A 23,631-nucleotide genomic window follows, 5' to 3' on the forward strand; every position below is an offset into this window, starting at 1 on the left:
GAGCTTTCCCCAAGCAATCAGGGACCAAGCCTATGTGCAGCCTGTCGCTGCTCCGTCCATTTCAGCCCAATTCTGGTTCTGGGAAGCAGGGAGGGAGGGGAGCTTGTGGCAGCACGAGGAGGAGCAAACTGCCACACTCAAAGCTTTGGGAAGGTCAGTTGATTCAGTAAGTCCAAGCCATCTATCTGCTCTAACCCTGACTAATTGCTACATTCCTTCTATCTTGCATGTAATCTCAGCCTATTGGAACCAGTCACAGCCAGGACAGGACAATTCTAATTTAAGCAGAACTGACCACTGTAGGCACTGCTCTGTTTTAAGGACAGTATCTTCTTTTCTTTTTTTAAATGTATTTTTATCAAAGATTTTCTTGGTTTACAAAAGTATGTGCAATCTCTCTCTTTTAATTCCAAGTAACATTTTTTACAGATCAGTTTCATTTGTTGAGACATTAGGAAGAAAAGGGGGAAAGAGGTGGAGGGGGAAAAAATGAGTGGAGGTGGGGTCAGGTGGCGATATTTCTATTTTACTTAATATATGTGGGGTTTTGTGTCAGCGTCGCTTGTGCAGGTTCTCTGCTATTCACTTGTGTTCCTTTGGTGGTGAAAGAGGTTGGGGTTGGCCTAGGGTGTGGTTGTTCAATTGTGGTTGGCTGTAGTGGTCTTCGTTTTCATGTGTGAGTGGGGTGGGTGGGTGTTTTGGATCAGGTTAGCCATATTGATTTGTATGTTGGTGGATTTTTGTCATTGTCTTGTTGGGCTGTGTATGTGATAAAGGGGAGCCATACCGGGGTGAAGGTGTCTTCTTCTATTTGTCCCCATGTCAGTTTCAGTTTATTGGTTAACTTTTCTAGTAAGGCTGTTTCCCATACTATTTGGCACCATGCTTACTCCTGACAGGTCTCTCCAGTGTCTGGTTATGATGTTTCTGACTGCTGAAAGTAGGTGGGTTATGAGTTCTTTGTGGTGTAAATGGGCAGGAACCTCACCAAAATGCTGGAGAGGGTGCACCTCCACAGGCACATACCTCCACATGTGGTGTGAGTGCCCCAAAATCCAATTATTCTGCGCAACAGCCATACGAGAAATATGTAAAATAACTAAGCAAGTATTAGAAACCACCCCAGAATTGGCCCTACTAAACATCTTCCAAGACAATAAGGACAGTATCTTCTAAACTGTCATGGACACTTGAAGTAAGTATTAGGTAGTGTGATGCTAGAGAGGAAAGCATATATGTAGAAGGTACATACTGACTGAATGTTGGGGACAGAGTTTCTTAGGAAGTAGTGCTTCATATTTGAATGTTTTCTCCCCTTTGGTGTATTAAAATATATGAACAGAAACATTCTGTAAAGTTTCTACAATACGCTTGGTATTGCTCTGCACTTATTTCCATAGTGTCAGGAACTATTGAAATATACCATTTCACAGAAGTCTTCTACTGTTGCTTTGAGTTGGTTGGTGAGTTTAGTAGAGAAGCGGGGAATTTTATTTCTTCACTATTATCTAGCACAAAATTACTGTGAAGACAATACACATACTTGGTGTACATTTTTTTTACTTATACAGTATAAGGACAGTTTCCATGTTTCCTCTTTAGTACAAAGCAGTGTTCAACATTTTACAAGAGAGTATATTTATTTTTAATATTAATGTTTTAGTAAAATAACCTGATCTGGCACCTAGCTGCCCTCTATAGCAAGTAGGACGCTGGCCTATATGGAGCTTTGGTTTCATCCAGACAGGACTTTTGTTACATTTTTATGGGGGGAAAATTATGGAAAAGCTTTACATATAGAATATGATTAAAAACAAGGTAGCATGGGTCATTTTCTATTTATATACAATTCTTATAGCTTTACTATTACAATTTTAATGTGGATAAAATTATGAACCATGTATCATTAATATTCAGTTTCTCTAATACTTATTCATTCCCTTCTCCTTTCATCATAGTTATCATGTCAGCTATTCTGCACTGATTACAATGCACTGGTTACAATATGGAAGCAGGGTATACTTTAATAGAGAATGAATTAGTATTCAGCACTGTGCGTTACTGACTGCAACTGTTTACTTATTATTTTACACCAATACAACCATATCATACTGTCACAAGCTTTTGAAGCAGTTTGCTTTAGAAAGCATACTTGCAAAAGAAATTATGTTACATGACATTTTCGCTATGGCCTAAGCCTAAAAAAGGCTCCCAACAGGCAGACGGGGTAGACACATGTACGCATGAGGGGTTTTGCTCAGATTAATGGGATTGCCATCTAGCCTGATGTCTTCGAGAGATTTGCGGATGTAAGAATAATCCTTCATTTTGCAGAAAGTATCTTCATGCATTTCTTGTATATTGTTGTTCTAAAAAGAAAACAAAAGATTTATTAAAGCCAGTATTTAAATTCCAATTTAAATGTCAGTTTGTCAACAATAACCTAATAATTAGTAATAGCGTGCACTGGATTTGGATAGATCATGGGGCCAAGCAGGATGCCTCAGAGGAATTTTGGGTTTTTTAGAGGTGAAGTGGGATATCAAAGAGGCACAAGTCAAAGCCCTAGGGCTTTGTGATGGTCAGATGAGAAATTGAATCAATAATAATAATAAGAGCAGGGAACTCTGAGTGTCTGGAGGCAGCTGGCAGATGGGTGGCAGCTGACTGGTTTAGGTTCATTCATGACAAGACAGAAGTATTGTTTTGGGGGGACAAGGGGCGGGCAAATGTGGGGGACTCCCTGAAAAACCAGGTGCGCAGCCTGGGAGTCATTTTGGACTCACAACTGTCTGTGGAGGCGCAAGTCAATTTGGTGTCCAGGGCTGCTGTCTACCAGCCCCATCTGGTATGCAGGCTGAGACCCTACCTGCCCACAGACTGTCTCACCAGAGTGGTGCATGCCCTGGTTATCTGCTGCTTGGACTATTGCAATGCGCTCTACATGGGACTTGAAGGTGACTTGGAAAATACAACTAATCCAGAATGTGGCAGCTAGACTGGTGACTGGAAAACAGCGGCCGGGACCATATAACACCGGTCCTAAAGGATCTTCCCTGGCTCCCAGTACACTTCAGAGCACAATTCAAAGTGTTGGTACTGACCCTTAAAGCATAGCTATCAACTTTCCCCTTTTCTTGCGAAGAATCCTGTTCGGAATAAGGGAATTTCCCTTTTAAAAAGGGAAATGTTGACAGCTATGCCTTAAAGCCCTAAACGGCTTCGGTCCAGTATATCTGAAGGAGCATCTCCAGCCCCATCGCTCAGCCCAGACAGTGAGATCCTCCTCTGAGGGTCTTCGGCTGGTTCTGTTCCCTCACTACAAGAAGCGAAGTTACAGGGAACCAGGCAGAGGGCCTTCTTGGTAGTGGTGCCCTCCCTGTGGAACGCCCTCCCTTCAGATGTCAAGGAGATAAAGAATTACACAAACTGAAGGCAGCCCTGTATCAGGAGGTTTCTAACACTTGATGTTTTTATATATATATTTAAGATATGCTGTAAGCTGCCCAGAGTGACTGGGAAAACCCAGCCAGATGGGCAAGGTATAAATAATAAAATTATTATTTATTATTATTTTGTGGCACCTTAGATATCTAGACATCAAAATAATGCTGCAGACAAATATCTGCTGCAACCAGATATTAGTTTTTCCCAATGCTCCATGTATGTGGTTCCACTGGTGCAATAGGACCTCCATTTTCTCTCCACCTCTTGCATATACCAGAATCTGATCTGGAGGGTGTCCTCCCTGCCTCCAAGCTGATTTTGTGGGAAGGTCGGAGGGTAACAGGATGGGGACACACTGGGGAGACACAGTGTAGCAGGATGGGGCTACACTGCACACACTGATGTCTGTTGCGTCAGGAAAGCTGAAACGCTGGATGTTGCCCAATGTGTCTAAGTTTACCCACTATGTTGGGAGGATGGGAGGAGGGAGAACATCAGGATTAGAGAGACCACAGAGGAGGAACTCTGTTGTGACTGACAGGTCTAGCTTGTTATCAGAGGGCATGATTTTACCATTGTCCACAATCCCCGTGATATGGGTTGGGGGGGTAGGGGGAAGCAGCTTTGCAAGACCATATGTAAGCTGTGTCTGTGAGTACCTTTTGTCTTGAGTAAACCATGTTGAGTGATTAGCATCATGGACTGATGAAGCTTGCTGTGAAACCTGGATAATATCCGGAGAACAGGTCTCATCTATTTGGCTTCAATTGATCATTTGGCTTTGCATTTCCAGCTAACCACTTGAAGAACGCCTTCTGGCAACCGCTCCTACATTTATTGCGTTGTGCTTCCAGTGAACGACTATTTGTTCCAGCTGTATTATGACATATTTATTGCATACATAACCAGTACAGCAATGAGAGAGACACTGGTACATTCTATGTTTATTAATATCTCCATGTTTGGTTATGCACATTGCACTTTAGTTTGCCCATTGTCTAGTTGGTTTATGAGGGTATATATTTATTCCAGTGAAATTGTTCTTTATATTCATAAGCCAGTTCTGGTGTTGTTGGTTTGTTGTTCAATTATGGTTATAACACCTGATACTTTTTGTGTATGCATATGTAATTTATGTCTCCAAATTTAAGAAAAGCACGAGGATGCGGAGGGGGAGAGAGCACCTTTGTAACCAATGGGTCCAACTTCTAACAAGAGGAAATGATATTTAGTTCTTCCTAGCACGAAAGCCCCTGAACCTATTTGTATGAAATTTGGCACACTTCTTATCCAGTAAACACTATATCCAAAAGAATTTATTGATTGTTTTAGCCCACCTGCAGATGAAGAGACTGGAGGCTTTCAGGGAGTGGAAGTGGGATATGATCCAAGTTGTTATCAGTGATGTAAAGATGGTGCAAGTCAAACATATCCTGAAGAAAACAAAAAATTATTATTATTATTATTATTATTATTAAAAGAAGTGATTTCTTTGTTCTCGTTCTGAGCCACACATGAGTACAGACACTTAAATTCAGCCAATCATTTTAAACATATGTACCAAGATTGATTCTTTTTAGAGATTCAATGAATGTCAAAGCTCCAGTTGTGTGGAACATTCGGCTTAGTGGTTTTATTTGCTTGTTTTCAGGTTTGCAAACCCTGGCTACTTCAGGCCATAAGACTGAGCTTGACCTCACTGCAGTTCTCTCTTTATCACTGCACAATTTCTCCGTTGTTCTCAGAGCACGGAAGACAGAATCATACCATGCAGCCATACAGCTGCCACCTTACTCTGACAGTGACTTCATGCAAGGTCTTTTTTTCCATTTGAGCATTAAATTTGAGTACAAAAATATGGCTTCTGTATCAGTTTTGATGTATATGTGCATGGCACAGGTTGCTTAAAAATACATCCTAGTGGCAAATTTTGATTTAAAAAAAATGTTTTGGTTGTTTTTACTGATAATGTTATTGTTTTATATTTGTAAACTGCTTGGAGCTTTTTCACAATCAAGCAGTGCACAATAAAATAAAATAAATAAGAGGAAAATAATATGTGCCTAATCCATGATCCTTTCTACATTGACCTTAGGAATTAAGCCTCCGCCATCACGTTGTTTTGCACTGGAATAACTATCTCACATCACTTTATATGAGAGAACTCCCTCCTGCTCTTATAATGGCTATTTTTATTAGTCAAATTGAGGGATTTTTTTCAAATTAGTCAGCAGTTAAATACAGAACTCACTTTAAATGCTTCTTGTCTGATTCCTTTGCGACCAAGCCTGTTGTTACTAATATCAATGAATATCAAGGTTGGTGGTAATTCTGGAAGCTGCCTTATCTTGTTATCTCGAAGTATCAGTTCCTGAAGTTGTGGTAGTTTCCTGAAGGCATCTTCATCAATTTCAGATATAAAATTTGAAGTCAAGTCAATCCTTTTTAAGTTGCCTAGTCAGGGAAAACCAAAGCGGGGGAAATAATTACAGCATTTCTGCCTGCTTTTAAAGACCAACACCAGGGGCGGGGGTGGGGAGGACAGACAATCACCATTCTTTGGATGCAAATAGTTCCAAATCATAGTTCACAATATGATGTTATGTCCAGAAGATGTATGCTACTATGCACTTATCTTTCAGTATGAGAAAGTACTTTGCATTGCATGCAATAAAATAAAGTGTAGTAACCACTAGTAAAGTCATCCATACTTAGGTTAGCAAAGTCATCCCTGTTGACCCTTTTGATTCTGTTATAGCGAGAGTAGAAATGTGTGGTTTCCTTCGGCAAGGGGGGAAGATCTTCGAGTTCACGATCATCACAGTAGACAGAAGTACTTAGGCACATACACAGAAGACAAGTTGGGAGGCCTAAAACGTGAAAGAAGAAACCATTCACTTAGTTATACACTTGTAAAAATTTAGATTCGCCTTGTTCAGAGACACGTGGAATGGCTTCTGTCAAATCTAACCTGCTGCAAATTCACACAGAGCCATACCATCCTCCAGAGCCACACGGTCTAAGTATCTTGCTGAACCAGTTTATGGTTCTGTTTGAGATTTTGAAAAGCATTTGGCTCCTTTTATTCTAGTGGTTCTAGGCTTAGGCTCATGTGTAGGTATCTGAGTTCTCATGAATAACTTTCCTCTTAGTGTAGCAGAATAATCACCCGTCATGCACTTTTGATAATAGTTCCACATTTACACTATTTGTGGAGTAATGCATAGTGATATTTTTCAGATATTGGGAAACATTATATTGAATATTTCATGCACTTTTTGTTACGCCATTCAAAACTGGGTGCACGTGCAAACATGTGTACAGTATCAATGCTCCAATTTTTTGCCCTTAATATTTATTTTAAAAGTTGCAAACCACGCTTTTGTAAATTTACAATTAAATGAAGCAAACATACAAGAAGTTATCAAGTGGATTTATTACTGGAGGCAACGTGGCTGTTCAAAACCAACAACTTTGAAAGACTCAGTGTAATCAAATCAAGTGGATTCCCTTGTATATTAGATTGGTCTGGATATGAAAATTGCTGCTTGAATAATCCTAGTGATTCACTACATCTGTAATGTTTTATAGGAAATGCTCTTATGAATAATGGAGCATTTTGTCCATACTAGATTCCTCAAGTCATAGTCAGGATGATATCTTCATTTTATATTCTACCTCCAGGATCTGTGTCTTCCCTTTAAAACTTAATAAACCTGCATACATTTAGTTTGGTAACCAGCATGCTTTTTTGATATTTGAGGAAATTGGTTTTTCCCCCCCAATGAGACCTCAATTTCCTTAGAATTGTTTTTAATTAGCATCTTTCATGCAGAACAATGACATCAGGAAAGGCTTCAACCAACCCTTGAGGAAAAACTGCTTGAAAGCTGTAGATTATTAAATAAAACATCAAACTACTGCTGAATGAACATAAGAAAATGATCTAAAGCATTTAAACCAATTTATGAAAGGGCCTCATTAACAGGTATGTGGATGTAATTGGGAAGAGCTCTGCATTTCCCTATTGCCTTCTGAAAAAGGAGGTGGGATTGAGAAACATCACAAATATTTATAGAAAATAGAACATAATGGTGCAAAATGATGCCATTTTATATGTCTAATGCTGTTAATGTGGGTGTTTAGGATAGACTGGAAAGCAATATTTAACATTACTGGTTAACGTTACTGGATTCTTTTTAGTGGGATTTGGAGTGTTTTCCAGAAGTAAGGAATTCAGGGCCTCCCACCTCCCATGTTGCTTGAGACCTAAAGCCCCATTTACTCCACTGCCCTTGCTTCTGCTAGTCTCTTTTCCCTTACTGTTCCTGAGCAGTGACTGGTCGCCCCTGAACCTGGTGTGAGGCAACCTGTGGTCAAGGAGGTTATGTAGGCAGGGGCCAATAAGGTCATGTGAGTGGGACTAAGGAGGTTACATGGAAAGGGCCAAATTGTTCTGGGCCTGAAACCAGACTAGAATCTGTTTCTTACAGGTCTAAAAGGTAAAGGGACCCCTGACCATTAGGTCCAGTCACGGCCGACTCTGGGGTTGCGGCGCTCATCTTGCTTTATTAGCCAAGGGAGCCGCGTACAGCTTCCAGGTCATGTGGCCAGCATGACCAAGCCGCTTCTGGTGAACCAGAGCAGCGCACGGAAACACCGTTTACCTTCCCGCCGGAGCGGTACCTATTTATCTACTTGCACTTTGATGTGCTTTCGAACTGCTAGGTTGGCAGGAGCTGGGACTGAACAACGGAGCTCACCCCATCCTGCTCACCCCATCCTTGCAGGTATTTAGCCACCACACTCTCAACCACATTGCCCAGGAAGGAAGTACTTGTATAATTATACTAATTAACCTAAAATTTAGTGACATTATTTTAATTAACATACAACCAAGCTTTAAGGCTTGTTTGACTTATAGGAGGGATCAATGTTGTATTCTGGGGAGGAGGCTTAAGTTATTTCCTTTTCTTTAGCAACTGACATCTCACTGCTTGGCTCAACTCAGCTCAGCTTCTACCATAACTGGCAAAATAACACAAAATCAGCAATTTGCTTTTCAAAACTGGAAGAAAACAGGTTAGATTGCCCAATTTATCTGTCACTCTTGAATGTCCACACACTCATAAACCTGATAACTACTGTGGGAAGAACGCAGATTCATTCCCATACTTCTTTCCATCTACTAGTGGTAGTTATAACAGCACAACGATGCCTCCCCCACCCCCTGATCACTAGATAATTTAAGAAGTCTAGATGGTAAGGAGGCATGTTTGCATACTGCAAACCTGTATAGAAAACTGCATTACATATTCCCTGATGAAAAGGCTCCTTAGCTTGTGTTGGAATTATAGGCCCAAATCTAGACGAAGCAGAAAGTCAAAATCATGTCTCTCAACTCTCTCTTACAAACCTTCATGTGTATGGGGACCAAGAACTCCTGGTCCATGAGGTGAAGAGCCATCAATAAGCTTAGGTGTGGATGCTTCTTCTTCGGGTTCTTCTGGCAGTGGAGAAGGTAAATAAATCTCTCGAGTTACAGATGGTACTACTGTTCCAATCTCTACCTAGGAGACACATACATATTAAAGCAGTTATGTGGTATCGGTATGCAATGTCGATTTTTATTATAATTTGCTGTATATTCAAGTTACCTGGACTTATATTAAAGGCCTGGGAGTCTCTGGTGAGGTTGGAGAAAAAATGTGTCAGTAAAAAAGCATTATTCACTAAATGCAGGCAGAATGTATGATGGGAAGACTTTTTCTGCTAGCTCAGAGGAAATGTGAAATATCCATATCACATACAAATTAGTACTTTTTACAGCAGGATATATCATTCACCATCTTGCTGCTGTAACCAACCACTCTAGGTTCACATACTTAAAAACCAATGTATCTTTGCAACCCAAATTGGCAGATAACCTGCAGTTTTCATGAAACTTGACACCTTAAGATATTGGGCAGAGGTCACCCTACAAGATTAAATGTGTGGTTTCTGACAAAAGCATACCTACATGTTTGGGAGACTTAGAATAGCTCTTTGGTTTACGTAGTAAGTATCCAACACAGATTGGAAATAGTAGTTTCAGAATCCTATTTTACCAGTAGATGGCACATACTCCCTGGAACACAACAATATCAGCTTATTTTCTGTTCCATAACTCTACAAATTTATAAAATCGTACATTAACCCACTCTTCTTTAAAATTCACTTTAATTTTTCTTTTCAGTAAAGCTTTCTTTCTCATACATGCTAGATTGTTTTCTCTGGAGAAAGCTGGCAACAGATTCTATAAATTAGTAACATATTGCAAAAATAAAATAAAATCCTAATGGTTGTTGTTGGTGGGCTGGTTTTTTTTAATGGAATTGTAAAACTTTCTGTATTCTCAATATACTGAAATAAATTGAGTGAAGGACTGAGTTAATAAATCATTTGCTGGGTTTTTTTTAGAAAAATCCCCCCCAACTGTCTGAATGCACATTTTCCATGTGTGTTTATGGGGACAACCATTGTTCAGAATTTCAGTGTTTGCAAAGCTGCAAATACAAAGAACTTGGTTAAGAACCTGGACCACCTCTCCCCATATGAACCAACCCTGACCCTGTAATCATCACCTGAGGCCCTTCTTGGTGTGCTTCCTCCATGAGGGCCTGAAGATAGCACCACAAAAACAGATCTTTTCTGTGGTGGCTCCACATTAGTGGAATGCTCTCTCCAGGGAAACTTGCCTGGCACCTTTATTACATATCTTCAGGTGTTGGGAGAAAACATTTCTCTGTTAACAGGCCTTTGGCTGATCAACATTACATGGCCCTTTGAATATGTTTGTGGGAGGGTGCTTATTAGTTTGTTTTTTATTGTTTTGCTATGTATTCTGTGTTCTAATGTTATATTTTTATGTTGTGAACTGCCATGTGATCTTTGGATGAAGTGATAAAAAATATTTTAGGGGTCTGCGTAAGTTCTGTGTGCATGCTGAATAAGGTGAATTGGGGTTATTCCAGTCATGATTCCATGTTCCTGACCAGATCACATTATTAACAAGAAAGATCAGGGACCTACTAAGCTTCCATGTTTTTCCTGAGGTCTATTTTTTTTTTTTAATTAGGGTGCTGGAGGAGACTCTTGAGAGTCCCATGGACGGCAAGAAGATCAAATCTCTCCATTCTTAAGGAAATCAGCCCTGAGTGCTCACTGGAAGGACAGATCCTGAAGCTGAGACTCCAATACTTAGGCCACCTCATGAGAAAAGAAGACTCCCTGAAAAGACCCTGATGTAGGGAAAGATGGAGGGCACAAGGAGAAGGGGACGACAGAGGACGAGATGGTTGGATAGTGTTCTCAAAGCTACCAGCATGAGTTTGACCAAACTGCAGGAGGCAGCGGAAGACAGGAGTGCCTGGCGTACCCTGGTCCATGGGGTCACGAAGAATCGGACACGACTAAACAACAACAAATTTTTTTCAAGAAGTTAACACATAAACTTTCCTCCTCTCCTTTCCTTTCTAAGAATCAAAACTAAGCTGACAGAGCCTGAGAGGTGAGGAGGGGTGTCTGTGTGTTTGTGTATCTCATGTTTTGACTGATAGAAAATAATTCACTGTGATTAAAAATTAAACCTAAGGTCACTCAAGTTGCAGTGATTAGGGAAGCGATGTTGAGATAAAAGAGAGAACACACCATGCAACAGAAGCTACAATTCCACATTGCAAGTACCCAATACCATCCACATAAAATGGTACAGCTTCAAGGAACCTTGAATGTTTTCTGGTCCAACCTCTTCTAATGCAGGCTAGGCACCAGTGAAGCATGCCACCTTACTTCACTTTACTCCTCACATGCACCTCTCTCACCGGGTTTTGATTAGTTTTGTAATCCTGAAACAGGGAGCAAAGAGGCAAAAGTCACCCCACCTCCCCCTTCAATAGATAACCTGGAATTCCTCTTCTTTGCAGAGAGCAGGAGCTGCCACCATCAATGCCTTCTTTTGTGACTATGAAGCTAAGAAAGTGTTTTCGGGATATCAGTATCTTGATGAGATGAGATATAAGTTCTTGTCCCTCTAGGCAGGGTGACAAGGATAATGACTGTTATCATATGCGTGTCTCTAAAACACATTGTTCCCATCTGTCATTTTGAAAAGGAGACAGCTTAGACAAGAATGGACTTTGGGACAAATCAAAAGAAGACCAAAAGAACACAGGAAATCAAGGCAGATGTTTTCTTCATGGAGGAAGTCTAGAGGGAGGAACACATTCCAGACGTCTTGACCCAGCAGGAGCATTATGCAAAAGTGCTAACATATGCCATGTAAAAATATGGCAGCTTATCCACTTGAAGCAGCAGACATGATGAGCAATTTACTTTTGATCAAGGCCATATCAGAGAATATCATATTTTCTAAAATTATTTTTTAATAGTAATTGCAGCATGTTTAGAAAATACAATAGAGACTGATGAGCTTAGAAGAGTTTGGAGTTTGGATTTGATATCCCGCTTTATCACTACCCTAAGGAGTCTCAAGAAAGGGACGCGGGTGGCGCTGTGGGTAAAACCTCAGTGCCTAGGACTTGTCAATCGCATGGTTGGCGGTTCGAATCCCCATGGTGGGGTGAGCTCCCGTCTTTCGGTCCCAGCTCCTGCCCACCTAGCAGTTCGAAAGCACCCCTAAGTGCAAGTAGATAAATAGGTACCGCTTTATAGCGGGAAGGTAAACGGCGTTTCCATGTGCTGCGCTGGTGCTGGCTCGCCAGAGCAGCTTCGTCACGCTGGCCACGTGACCCGGAAGTGTCTCCGGACAGCGCTGGCCCCCGGCCTCTTAAGTGAGATGGGCGCACAACCCTAGAGTCGGACACGACTGGCCCGTACGGGCAGGGGTACCTTTACCTTTAAGGAGTCTCAAAGTGGCTAACATTCTCCTTTCCCTTCCTCCCCCACAACAAACACTCTGTGAGGTGAGTGAGGCTGAGAGACTTCAGAGAAGTGTGACTAGCCCAAGGTCACCCAGCAGCTGCATGTGGAGGAGCGGAGACGTAAACCCGGTTCCCCAGATTACGAGTCTATCGCTCTTAACCACTACACCACACTGGCTCTCTCTTATAGAAGTGTTTTTACATTTAGGAAGCTATATCTCTTACAGTGTAACAGTATGGATGTTAATGCTGTGCTTTTATTATGTTGGAAGCTGCCCATGGTGACTGGGGCAACCCGGTCAGACTGACAGGTTACAAGCAATATTATTTATTGATTTATTGATTTATTTCTCTCTCTCTGTCTCTCTGTCTCTCTGTCTCTCTCACTGTTTGCAGCTTCCCAGGTAGGTGTACACAGAACTGAAGCTTCAATTTGTGGTTACTAATTTTATCACTATGGCTATTTGTGTTAAAGATCTACATTTAGATAAAAGCTTTTGCAGCTCTTATGATCTTTTCTCTTTCTGAAATTTCACTTTATGGCAGCAACAACTCAGGGGACTTGGCTTGGTCTGGAAGAAGAGATGAATGACAAGGATTCCACTAGTATTCTGCAAAAATGTTAACATTAGAAAGTAATGCTGATATAAGGGATGCCAACTTAAATATGTGTGCGCACACCAACACTCTTTCATTTCTCACCTTCTTTCTGCCTGTTCCTCTCACTTCTTTCCACAATGGCTCTTTGTTCCACATGCTTTCCCTCTCACAATACCACATGCATATATTTCTTTTCATAACTAAAGAAATCAAAATTTGCTAGGTGTACAGCCATGTTGTGGTGCATTGGTGTAATGGTGCAAATTCACACCAAAATCTGAAAGCAAACAAGTAAAGTCCTGATCTGAAAGGCAGGAGGTAATACAGTCTCTCAACAGACAGATTCAGCTGAAGAAACCAGAAAATGGAACATAAGGGATAATGACTCATGGATGGAGTTTCACACTCCTCATGAATCCTTCATATATTCACTCTCTATGTGGCTGTGCCTTGGGCAAGAACTTGTATTTAATCCATCTAGAATGAACTGGGATGCTCACATTTCTGACATGACTCTTCCAAAGTTAAACACTGCAAAAGGCATTCCAAAAAACGAGAATCAAAGATGTGTTTCCTGACTGCTAAATCTTAAGCTTCACAAGACTGTCAATAAAGTGATAGTTCTGGCTTTGTCTTTTGGGCATCAATCCAATGACAGGTGATTTAAAACACTGATCAATATGCTACTATGCCATTTCACACAATGAGAACATGTGACCTGGAAGTTACAAGGAAAATCTGTTTCTCATTAGTTTTATCCTAAGCCATGCACTAGTCTGTCTTTTACATATTTGACAGCTCAAACAAGAGCTTAACAAGACAAAGATGTTGCTAGGTTCAATAATGCAGAAAATAGTTTTTTTATCTTCCAAATGTTTGTTTTTGGCAACACTTGAAAAATCAGAAATGTGAGATTGTGATGGGGCAGAGGAATAGTCCATGTGATGTATTACTTTCCCCCCTCTTTGTTTATTTCCTCTGCTGTTCTAAGAAAGCATTTTCTCCAAATAATTGCCGGGGGATACACATGTACACCATTTCAGCTCCAATGAATTCTCTTATTTCCCCATTCATGTATATGGCCGTGTCTCTCTTCCGTCTCTGTTGGTATTTAAATATAGCTTCTCAGCCTAACCTAGGAAGTGACCTACGTATCTGTACAAGGAGCTGGCTCCTCCTACCACAAACATGTTTATTCGTCCTCCTTTCTCAGTCACTCCATTCTAGTCCTCCTTTCCATCCAGTTGTCATGTTTTGTCTCACTGAACCCAATTCAATGTAATTGGGCTATTATGGAACTCTTTTGGGGAATCTCTGCCCCTTTAGGATATTTTCCTCTAAAAATTTCTCATACCTTCAGTTTACGCTGAGTCTAGCAATACCTCTCTTTTGTCCACAAGTAGTGTGGTTTTGGCTACATAAGCATGAGTATGGGGATTCTCAGATATGCAGTAGTACATGTTTCTTCAAAGTCAAATTGCATACTGTGAATGGTATAACGGGGGGAAATAAAGTATTAAATACATTCTAAAAACCTTTTAATGTCCATCTTATGCACTTTCCATTCAGTTTTCCTAAACTAAGCATATATTCTACAGTTTCTTCCAAAGCAGTCTGCTACTGTGTTTTCTGTGGTAAACAGGAATGAAATTTTAAAATGGTTTCCTGAGTGGTTTCTATTAAGTGCCCATTGGCTTACCCTGGCAAAATCCCCAAGCCACCTAAAGTCCTGAAACCCTCAGAAAATTCTGTGTTAATGTAATACCTGTGGAAAATGAAAATTATTCAGGGAAAACACACAGCCTTGTAGACATGACCTACACTATACAGTATATGTGAACTTAACTGCATATTGGCCTCCATAGCTGATGGATATGAATGATTTTTCTCCCTTCGGCAATCATTATTTAACCTTAACCTTTAGCAACACAAGCCCAAGTAGTTATTTGGATCTGCATCTCTCTCCCCCCCCCCCCCAAAGCAAAGTAAACTAGTTCCCAGAGGAGGGCAACCAAAATGGTTAAAGGCCTGGAAACGATGCCTTATGAAGAACGGCTAAGGGAGCTGGGCATGTTTAGCTTGGAGAAGAGGAGGTTAAGGGGTGATATGATAGCCATGTTCAAATATATAAAAGGATGTCATATGGAGGAGGGAGAAAGGTTGTTTTCTGCTGCTCCAGAGAAGCGGACACGGAGCAATGGATCCAAACTACAAGAAAGAAGATTCCACCTAAACATTAGGAAGAACTTCCTGACAGTAAGAGCTGTTCGACAGTGGAATTTGCTGCCAAGGAGTGTGGCGGAGTCTCCTTCTTTGGAGGTCTTTAAGCAGAGGCTTGACAACCATATGTCAGGAGTGCTCTGATGGTGTCTCCTGCTTGGCAGGGGGTTGGACTCGATGGCCCTTGTGGTCTATTCCAACTCTATGATTCTATGATTCCAATGATTTTGTATCAAAATCAGCTGATCAAAAGATCTTCACTTAGTCCCAACCCAAGTGGCTCACAATGACATTATCTTCTCTTTCACCTCAAACTCTGTTTGTAAAACAGGTGAGGCAATCACCTATAATCTTTGAGCTCAGAAAACTGCTGCCAGAAGTGCTGTAAACAAAGCTCCTTTGCTACATCTGAGTAAGACCTGACCTAACCCCCCCCCCCGAAAGATTTTAAGGTCTTTGATCCTTCTCCTCTTACCCTGCTCTTATCTCCTCTCAACCCCAACAGAGGGAGGAGGCGTAAGAGCCTATTTTTGAAGAAGACAGAAGTAGCAGCAGCAGCAGCATAATCCTCCCATGAGGATCCACTGATTTCTGCACACCTATCTTCCTGAAAATGAGCTGCATCCTAATCTCCTTCCTCAGACAAAAACTTTCAGCAGTCATTCAGCCATGGAAAGTAAGTGAACTTTTGCACAGTTGCCAGATGTGTACAAATACATGACATTACCGATTTGGCATTTTCTAATGCATTATTTAAAAACCAACCCACAATTCTAAGCATCCTTTTTGACGTGATTGTCCACATAGTGTAACATGACCTGGAAAGCTATAGTCACTTGCTTCCCAGCCTGTATACATGCATGTAGGATCACCATGTAGTATTTTTGTCAAGGCTGATAGGATTCTCTTTCATTTCCCCCCTGCTACAATCAATCTCTTATACCATCGCAGCTGAAAACATTTTTCTCTCATTATGTCAGCTTTTTAGCTTTACCCCCTTCTGCTATTATTTAGTCTTGAAAATTTTCAAGGAAGAGAAAATCATCATGTTTAAGTATGCCTTTTAATCAGAATGATTACACAGGAATTTTCATTCTTTTTAAATAATTTAAACATGTACCATCTAAGAGACTTTAACATCCCCCCCCCCCCCGCCGGTCCATTGCCCTAGTTCAAATTTAATTTCAAGGATTCTAAAGGAGGGGTAGTTATTCCCTTACTTTTGCTGCTTAGCAATTTTCTCTTGGATGCTTCTCTTGATATCCTTGCTTTTTAATTTTATCACATTATGCTAAGGATTGCTTCTATGAAAGTAATGGAAAATGCTACCTGAGTCTATGTTAAACGTCCTATTTTACTGGCACTTAAACTTTAGTAGGGAAGACTGACTTCATCCAATCACATGTGCTGGACCCTTGCATATCTTGCCGTATTATATCAAATGTCTATCTGGATCCAGTAGGCTATGAATTCCTCATTGCAAGAAGAAACAGTCCCAGCCACTTTAAAAGAGGTGATAATTAGATTGTCTTGAAAAACAAACTAGCCTAGACCTATTAACAAGTCCAAGATGGTCACAAATATCCCCTACCTAAGTAAGGTATTTGACTGGGTGATCTAGTTCTAGATTCTCATGGATAATGCTGATTTTCTATTTTAGTTGGGTTTTCTCTATTTGAGTTGGGTTTCAGGCCTGGTTTTGGAATGGAAAATGTCTTTGTTGCCCTGTGGGATGACTTTGCCAAGAAGTGCGCAAGGATTAGTAAAAAGGAAAAGGTGAAGGCTTTTAAATTTTATTTTATCACACCTTTATAATAGACATATTTGTTTGGCACTTTTAAATAACTGCACCAAGTTCTTCGCCCTGGCTGGTTTTATGGTGGTTTGCATTTATGCTGCTCTGTTTATGCTGGCTTTTAGATAGTTTCTCTACTGCTGGTTTTATTGTTTTAAACTTTGGATTGTATAATAAAAATGCATCATACATCTTATACATAAGATGCTGCAAACAACTTAGTTATACGGGCAGTATAGAAATGTGATAAATAAATACTATCATAAGAGTACAGACACATGAGTTGAGTAGAGTACATGTGTCACAATAATACATGTGTCAGTAAGTGCAATTTGCATCTTATTAAATGTGGACTGCAAATAGAAAACCCCTTTCCTCACCTGTGTGAAGGAGGATGTCTTACACTGCTCTGTTATGTCTTATATGACTTGTCTTGTTTTCAGACTTACAGTACACTCCTGCCTAGAACTACAATTCCCTCTTCTGCTATTCTAGGATTGGTTCAAGCATGTGAAAGGGAATTCCCATACATCTTCATTTTCAGGCAGGTAGCTCAGCTTACTTGTTCAGCTCTGGAGTGCAATTATGGTAGTCCTCATGATTCAAGGTTTGAATCAGAGCTAATAAAAATGTTTCCACTTTAAGATTTTTATAGACATGGGAATCTTTCAACAGCTACAGGCAAACATGGACACGTTTCTCAAAAGAGACTGATATGCTAACCCCAAAGAAAAATATAAATACTATATTTCAGAAGCTTGAGAAACATTTTGAGGCTCAGCTCAAAAATGAAAAAAAGTACAGACTACTCCTCAAATTGCACTCCCTTTCTAGTCTCTTTCTCCTGCTGGACCTAACCATCCCTTCCTTGTTCTTATGTTTATTTTCTTTTAACATTTCCTTTTTCCTGTTGTCTCTGCTTGGCAGCAGACACATAAATTATCTACTTGAATGGCATCTTTCTTTTCCTCAATTCTCTCCTGAACAATAAGCCCCCTTAGGATGAAATATTTTAAAAGGAGCCAAGTTCCTAGAACTTGGAAGCTAAAGAAGAAACGAAAGCCAATATACCACCTCATCTGCAGATTGGTAAACTTCCAGAATTTTCCACTCTAGTATTCTTCTTAACTATGGCAATAGGGCAATTAAAGTAAACCCAGACTTCTGTTTAGATCTTCCACCTTCCTACCTGGAAGGATCACAGTGATGCAAGAGACAGCAATGTACAAAGGGAGATGTCAGGAGCCAAATTCATCATCCTACAGTTCAAAATCTGCCCAAGCTGTACACTTTCCTTAGCACCTGGAGGATGGCAACAACACAGCCTATCCGAGAAGATACATAACTCAGAGCATTTACATAAAATTCCAGGCATGCATTTTTTAAAGTTTTATACCATTTGTATGAATTTGTAAAAAGAATTCCAGTGTGGGAAGAAGATCTCCCACTGACACCATGGCAAAAATCCTAGACTTCTATCTTGGCTATAAATCACAAAAAGAAATACACTTTCCTCACAATGTGAAGAAAACACTGGTTTTACTTTCCTATATTTCCTTGTGTAATATAGCCAGACTTTCATCCCTAAGATGCCCAACATAATATAATGTTTATTGCCCTGAACTGTCAGAAATTGTTTCTCTTTAGCATTCTTCTATCAATCAGATTCCAGTTGCTTAACTTCACACACAGAGACTATTCTGAAAGCAAATGTAAAACAAAATTCTCACATGAATATCAAAACATTTTCAACTACCTCTAAAAAATTGTCTATTTTTTCCTCCCAGGCCTGGTCACTATTGACATTTCAGACAGAATCATAAGCCAATAGGTACAAGCTCAACCAAGCCAGTTGCTATGGCAATGGCCCCGTGCTGTCTATATAAGTGATTAAGGCATGTCAGTTCAGCGTTGTCGGGATCTGTGTCAGAGTCAGTATTTGAGTCTGTCTGTGAGCTGGAGTCTGTGTTATGCCTTGAAACTGGAGCAACAGAAATACTTTGAACTTGTATATATCTATCTGTAGCTGCAAAGCCTACAAGCTGTATGTATATAAGAACATCTGGAACTGTATTACTGAAGCTTTATCTTCTGCAGCAGTAAACTGTTTTGGACCTTAAGGCACCTCTGCATGGTGACTAGAACTGGGGACAACTTCCGCTACATGGGTATCTCACCTCAGATTCCCAATATTAATGTAATATCAGCTCCTGGCTATACCCCAAGTGATCCACAAGAACATGAGATGGGCTCAAGCACCGGCTGTTCTAGTGTGTTATCAAAAGACATGATGGTATATCAACAGATTAGGTGATGCCAACAGACCATAGTGCAAACAGGTGAGATAATGGATGTTTGCTTTACTCTGTTTTAGCATGCAATCACTCAGTGATTCCCTAATGAGATCCTCCGATATGTACCTACTTCCTGCAGAAACACACAAATTGCTGACTGTGATCTGAATTGTAAACTGAGTCCATTAAACAGAAAATACAAGTACCTCTCAATGTAACCCATTTCTTCTCCCCAACCCACCTAATATAAAAATGTGTTTGTTATCACTACAGTGGTACCTCGGGTTACATACGCTTCAGGTTACATACGCTTCAAGTTACAGACTCCGCTAACCCAGAAATAGTGCTTCAGGTTAAGAACTTTGCTTCAGGATGAGAACAGAAATTGGGCTCTGGCGGCGTGGCAGCAGCAGGAGGCCCCATTAGCTAAAGTGGTGCTTCAGGTTAAGAACAGTTTCAGGTTAAGAACGGACCTGCGGAACGAATTAAGTACTTAACCCGAGGTACCACTGTATTAACAATTGTACAATGTAATACATAAGAGAAAAATAAACCCCACAATTTAGAATTACCTGTGCCTGATCAACAGACAGATTTTCATCATAGTCATATAGGCTATCCAGATCTTCCAAACCAACATCATATGTTTCAGAGTCATAAGTTACAGGACTCCTTGTAGGACCAGCCAAAACAGCATCAAAGAAAAAAAAATGCATGAAAATATTTGCAATGGCCTTCATTCTTCAGTCTCCTAGAGGAAGAGAGCATATACGTGATTATTAAAAATATAAATGCAAATATCATATGAAATATTATCCATAGGTTATTGAATACTATTAACTAGAAATGTGATGAGCTAAGGAGTTTTACAAATAATTCGATGTGTGTATACACAGTAATCGGTCACATGAGCCATGATGGAAATCAGGAGAGCGCAACACTTCAGAGAGAAACATTTTCAAATGATACTTATTCTATTTAGACATTCTACTTCAGCATATATAATTGGAATTGTTTGTCAAGTAAACAATATACATACTTGTACAGCTGGATGTATAAGGGCAACATTCCCAATTATACACTACTCTAAAAGTGATAAACTATGGCTCCATGGTTAAGAAGTCCTGATGGGATTCATATTGCCTCCTTTGCGGTCAGTGGACATCACAGGTGCATAGCTGTGCTCCATCGCTATGTTGGTTGAGACTCTTAGTGGGGTGGTTGTACAGAGCAGGTTGAATACATTAGGAAGAGTGATCACCTGGATCCAGAAATCAGAGGATACTCTAGGCCTGCTCTCCCCACTTCCCGCTCAGCTTCTTTCAATACTTTGGATTGTATTTTAGTGTTGTGGTCTCCTGTAAGGGACTGCTACCCTATAGCATCAGGTGCTCCCCTGACAGCTAGGAGTCCAGCACATATATCTAAATAGATACAGTTTGGTTATGGGATAAAGCCAGACCCCCATATGGCTCAAATGGGACTAATCTGCTCATAAGCATGGGCTCAGGCCACGAGATTCTGGGCTAGAAGTACGCTGCCTAAACTCTATACTGCACAGTAACTCATCTAGAATATCCTTCCTGGTTCTGCAATGAGTGACTCCAGGTTCATGCACATGTTGTTCCAATGGGCTGAATGCAAGTTCTGGTGGCAATGTGAATGCAGCCCATGAAACTGGGTTTTGAACTCACAGAGCCTCTGCATGCTTAAGCGTGCTGGATTGGGCTAGGCTATAACTATATTGTTCACAATTGTTTTATTGAAATCTAAAGTAGATCTGGAACACTGGTTTGAAATTTGTTTAAAATACTGGCCACCGCCCAACTAGTTAGTCACCCTTAAGCCAAACTGGAATCAATGTGCTTTGTTAGTTGCAACTAACTTGTGCCAAGCACAAATAGCTTTAGTTGGATAGGAGCCATGTGGTCTGAACATTAACAGTCTTCTCTTATCATTTTAAAGCAATGCACATCAAATTTTAAATACCCCTCCCCCATCCAATTTCCAATCTTCATTGTATCATTCACATACATTGAGGGATTTATATGGGGAAAGTGTGAATACACACACACATGCGCACACTGTATTTAAACTGAGAAAGCAGCACATGACTTTTTACACATTTAGAAGCTGTGCTTAAAGAACAGCACACAGTGTATGATATTAGAAATTCATGAGACAATTTGTCTTTTGAGGTTCCCTAGACTGAAACAAACTGATATTAAGCCTCTTGAAAGAAGGCCTTTGTGAAGCAGGTTTACACATGGAGGCATGAAATTCCAATGGGAATGGTGAACAGCACAAGGCACTCATTTTTCTCTTATATACTTTCCAGTTTTTTTAGCTACCTAGAAGACATAACCTACAGCCGGCAGACTCTCTTTGCCTATAACCAAGGGTTAACTGTATTGCATTTTTCAGAACTGATTTATTTACAGTGTTAAAGGTTTGTCTAAAGAGTTGCTCTACAGATATGCTATTATGCTGATAACTTAGGAACCTCTTATACGTCAATGAACTTATTTGGAAATTTTTGTAATAAATAGTATAAGGACAGTCTAACTTGGTTATTTTTTCTGTTTATTTATATTTCCAAACAGTGTGTTGATTTGTTCATATTGTAGCTTGTACTGTTTTTACTACTGCTCGTGTTGTCTAGAACGTCTAATTTGCAAAGTACTGGTAGTTGACTTTTTGTTGTTGACATTCTCACAAGGAGCTCTGAAGTAAGTCCCTGACTATCTAAATGTGCAAATGTAATGCTGAAACTGAGAGACTGTGTCTTGAACACATGACTGGACCCATGTCTTCCAGATCCAAAACCATCACAGTACCCACTGAACATACTGTTTTGTTTTACTGGAAGAATAAGAGTTTGGACCTGGCAAAAGAGGATATTATATCATATTACTATTTTATTGTTTTATTATATAATTTAGATTACATTTACAAATAAAAAATTATAATCTAGTATTTTGGAGCATATTTGGCTGTTGAAGACTACATCTAAAGAAATAAAACCACACCAATCTCTCTCATATACTATATATATGTCTCTGTATATGTGCTGTATACACACACACACACACACACACACACACACACACACACACCTGTAAATCTGCTTGGTCCACTAAAAAGTGCTTGTGAAATCTGTGTGTCTCTGTACGCCTTTTAGAGTATAAGCAAAATATTGGAACATACTGTAATTACACTGGCATCTACAAGAGCTGTCAAATATTTTGATGCCAATAATGTATTACTCTCTCACAGGAAGGTACTAAGAAATAGCCATATAAAAATAACATAAGGTACATTTTTATAATTCTAATTCTTCTCAAAATATTAAAATGCATTGCTTAAAAATAGTTTCTGCTTTTTTATATATAAAAAAATCCAGTTTGCTAATCAATAACGAAAGAAACAGAAAACCTACCTTTGGCTCTTGCTTTCTCAAATGGCACAGAATTACTCTGAATGCAGAGCCTGTGGTATTTGACCCTAACCAATGGCAGTGGGGTGCCTGGTTTGTGGGAGGGTGGTACAGGAAGCTCTCATCCTGAGAAAATTCTTGGTGCTTAAACACCTTCATATCACAATTTCTGAAAGAAATCTAAGTGCAAAAGCTAATGATGTAACTGGGTGCAATTTGTTTTTGCAGAAAGAGGATTTTAAAACCCATTACTGCACCAGCTAATACATCATTCAGCATTTCCAAGAATAAACAGAAAGTTCTGAACACTGGAGCCTGTGTTTTTTAAGCCTAATAGTAAAAAAGAAACAACTAAACACATTGCGTACCTTTTGTTATATAAGTTTGTGTTATTATTAATACAATTATTTATTATTTTATTATGCCAAATGAACATTTAGTGTGCAAAGTGTGTTTCAGGAAATATTTACATCCATCCTCTTAACAAGAAACTTGAGAAATACGATAATATTTTCACTAGACATTTGAGCAACTGAAGCTAAGAGGAAATGACATGCTCAAGGCCATCCAAAGAGCTCAGGGCTCAGTCGTTTGACCCAATTATCCCCAAATTAAAACATTGCAATAACTTCAGTCTAATCACCAGAAGGATTTTCCTCTTCGCTAATTATGATGATAAATGAAACCCAGTGCAGTGCATTCCACACAATGCGTATTTTAATCCCAAAAATCGCAACTGGAAATCATTTGGTAGGGTTTCACATGTTTTACCACATTTTAGCTCCTGTTGTCTCTTTGCAAGATGCTTTTCACAGTGAAACACATGCCTGCCATACTCAGAAATTGCTCTGGATTGACCAACACTGGTGCATGAGAAGATGCCAAGCAAGCGGTGTTCATTTTGCAGCCCTTGGTAGC

General features: G+C 39.9%; 1 protein-coding gene across 1 annotated transcript; it reads right to left on the bottom strand.

Moving 5' to 3' along the window:
- Positions 1-571: 571 nt before the first annotated feature.
- EPYC (epiphycan) lies at positions 572-22,907 on the bottom strand. The gene is made up of 7 exons (XM_028747012.2): positions 22,717-22,907; positions 19,850-20,028; positions 8,864-9,017; positions 6,159-6,317; positions 5,699-5,901; positions 4,785-4,880; positions 572-2,369 (listed from the first exon to the last, which is right to left on the bottom strand). Exons 2-7 carry the CDS (start codon positions 20,015-20,017, stop codon positions 2,199-2,201), a joined length of 951 nt encoding a protein of 316 aa, XP_028602845.2. The 5' UTR covers positions 20,018-20,028; positions 22,717-22,907; the 3' UTR covers positions 572-2,198.
- Positions 22,908-23,631: the final 724 nt, after the last annotated feature.

The sequence above is a fragment of the Podarcis muralis genome, chromosome 10 (assembly GCF_964188315.1).
Source record: "Podarcis muralis chromosome 10, rPodMur119.hap1.1, whole genome shotgun sequence".
NCBI lineage: Eukaryota > Metazoa > Chordata > Lepidosauria > Squamata > Lacertidae > Podarcis > Podarcis muralis.

Bases quoted from the DNA above. Each gene is read 5' to 3' on its own strand.
- EPYC (XM_028747012.2), bottom strand. From the start codon at position 20,017: ATGAAGGCCATTGCAAATATTTTCATGCATTTTTTTTTCTTTGATGCT. The intron at 6,318-8,863 runs GTTTGTAAGAGA...TTCACGTTTTAG, and splicing joins TGGTCCCCATACACATGAAG to GCCTCCCAACTTGTCTTCTG. The intron at 5,902-6,158 runs GTATGGATGACT...TTCCCTGACTAG, and splicing joins GGATGACTTTGCTAACCTAA to GCAACTTAAAAAGGATTGAC.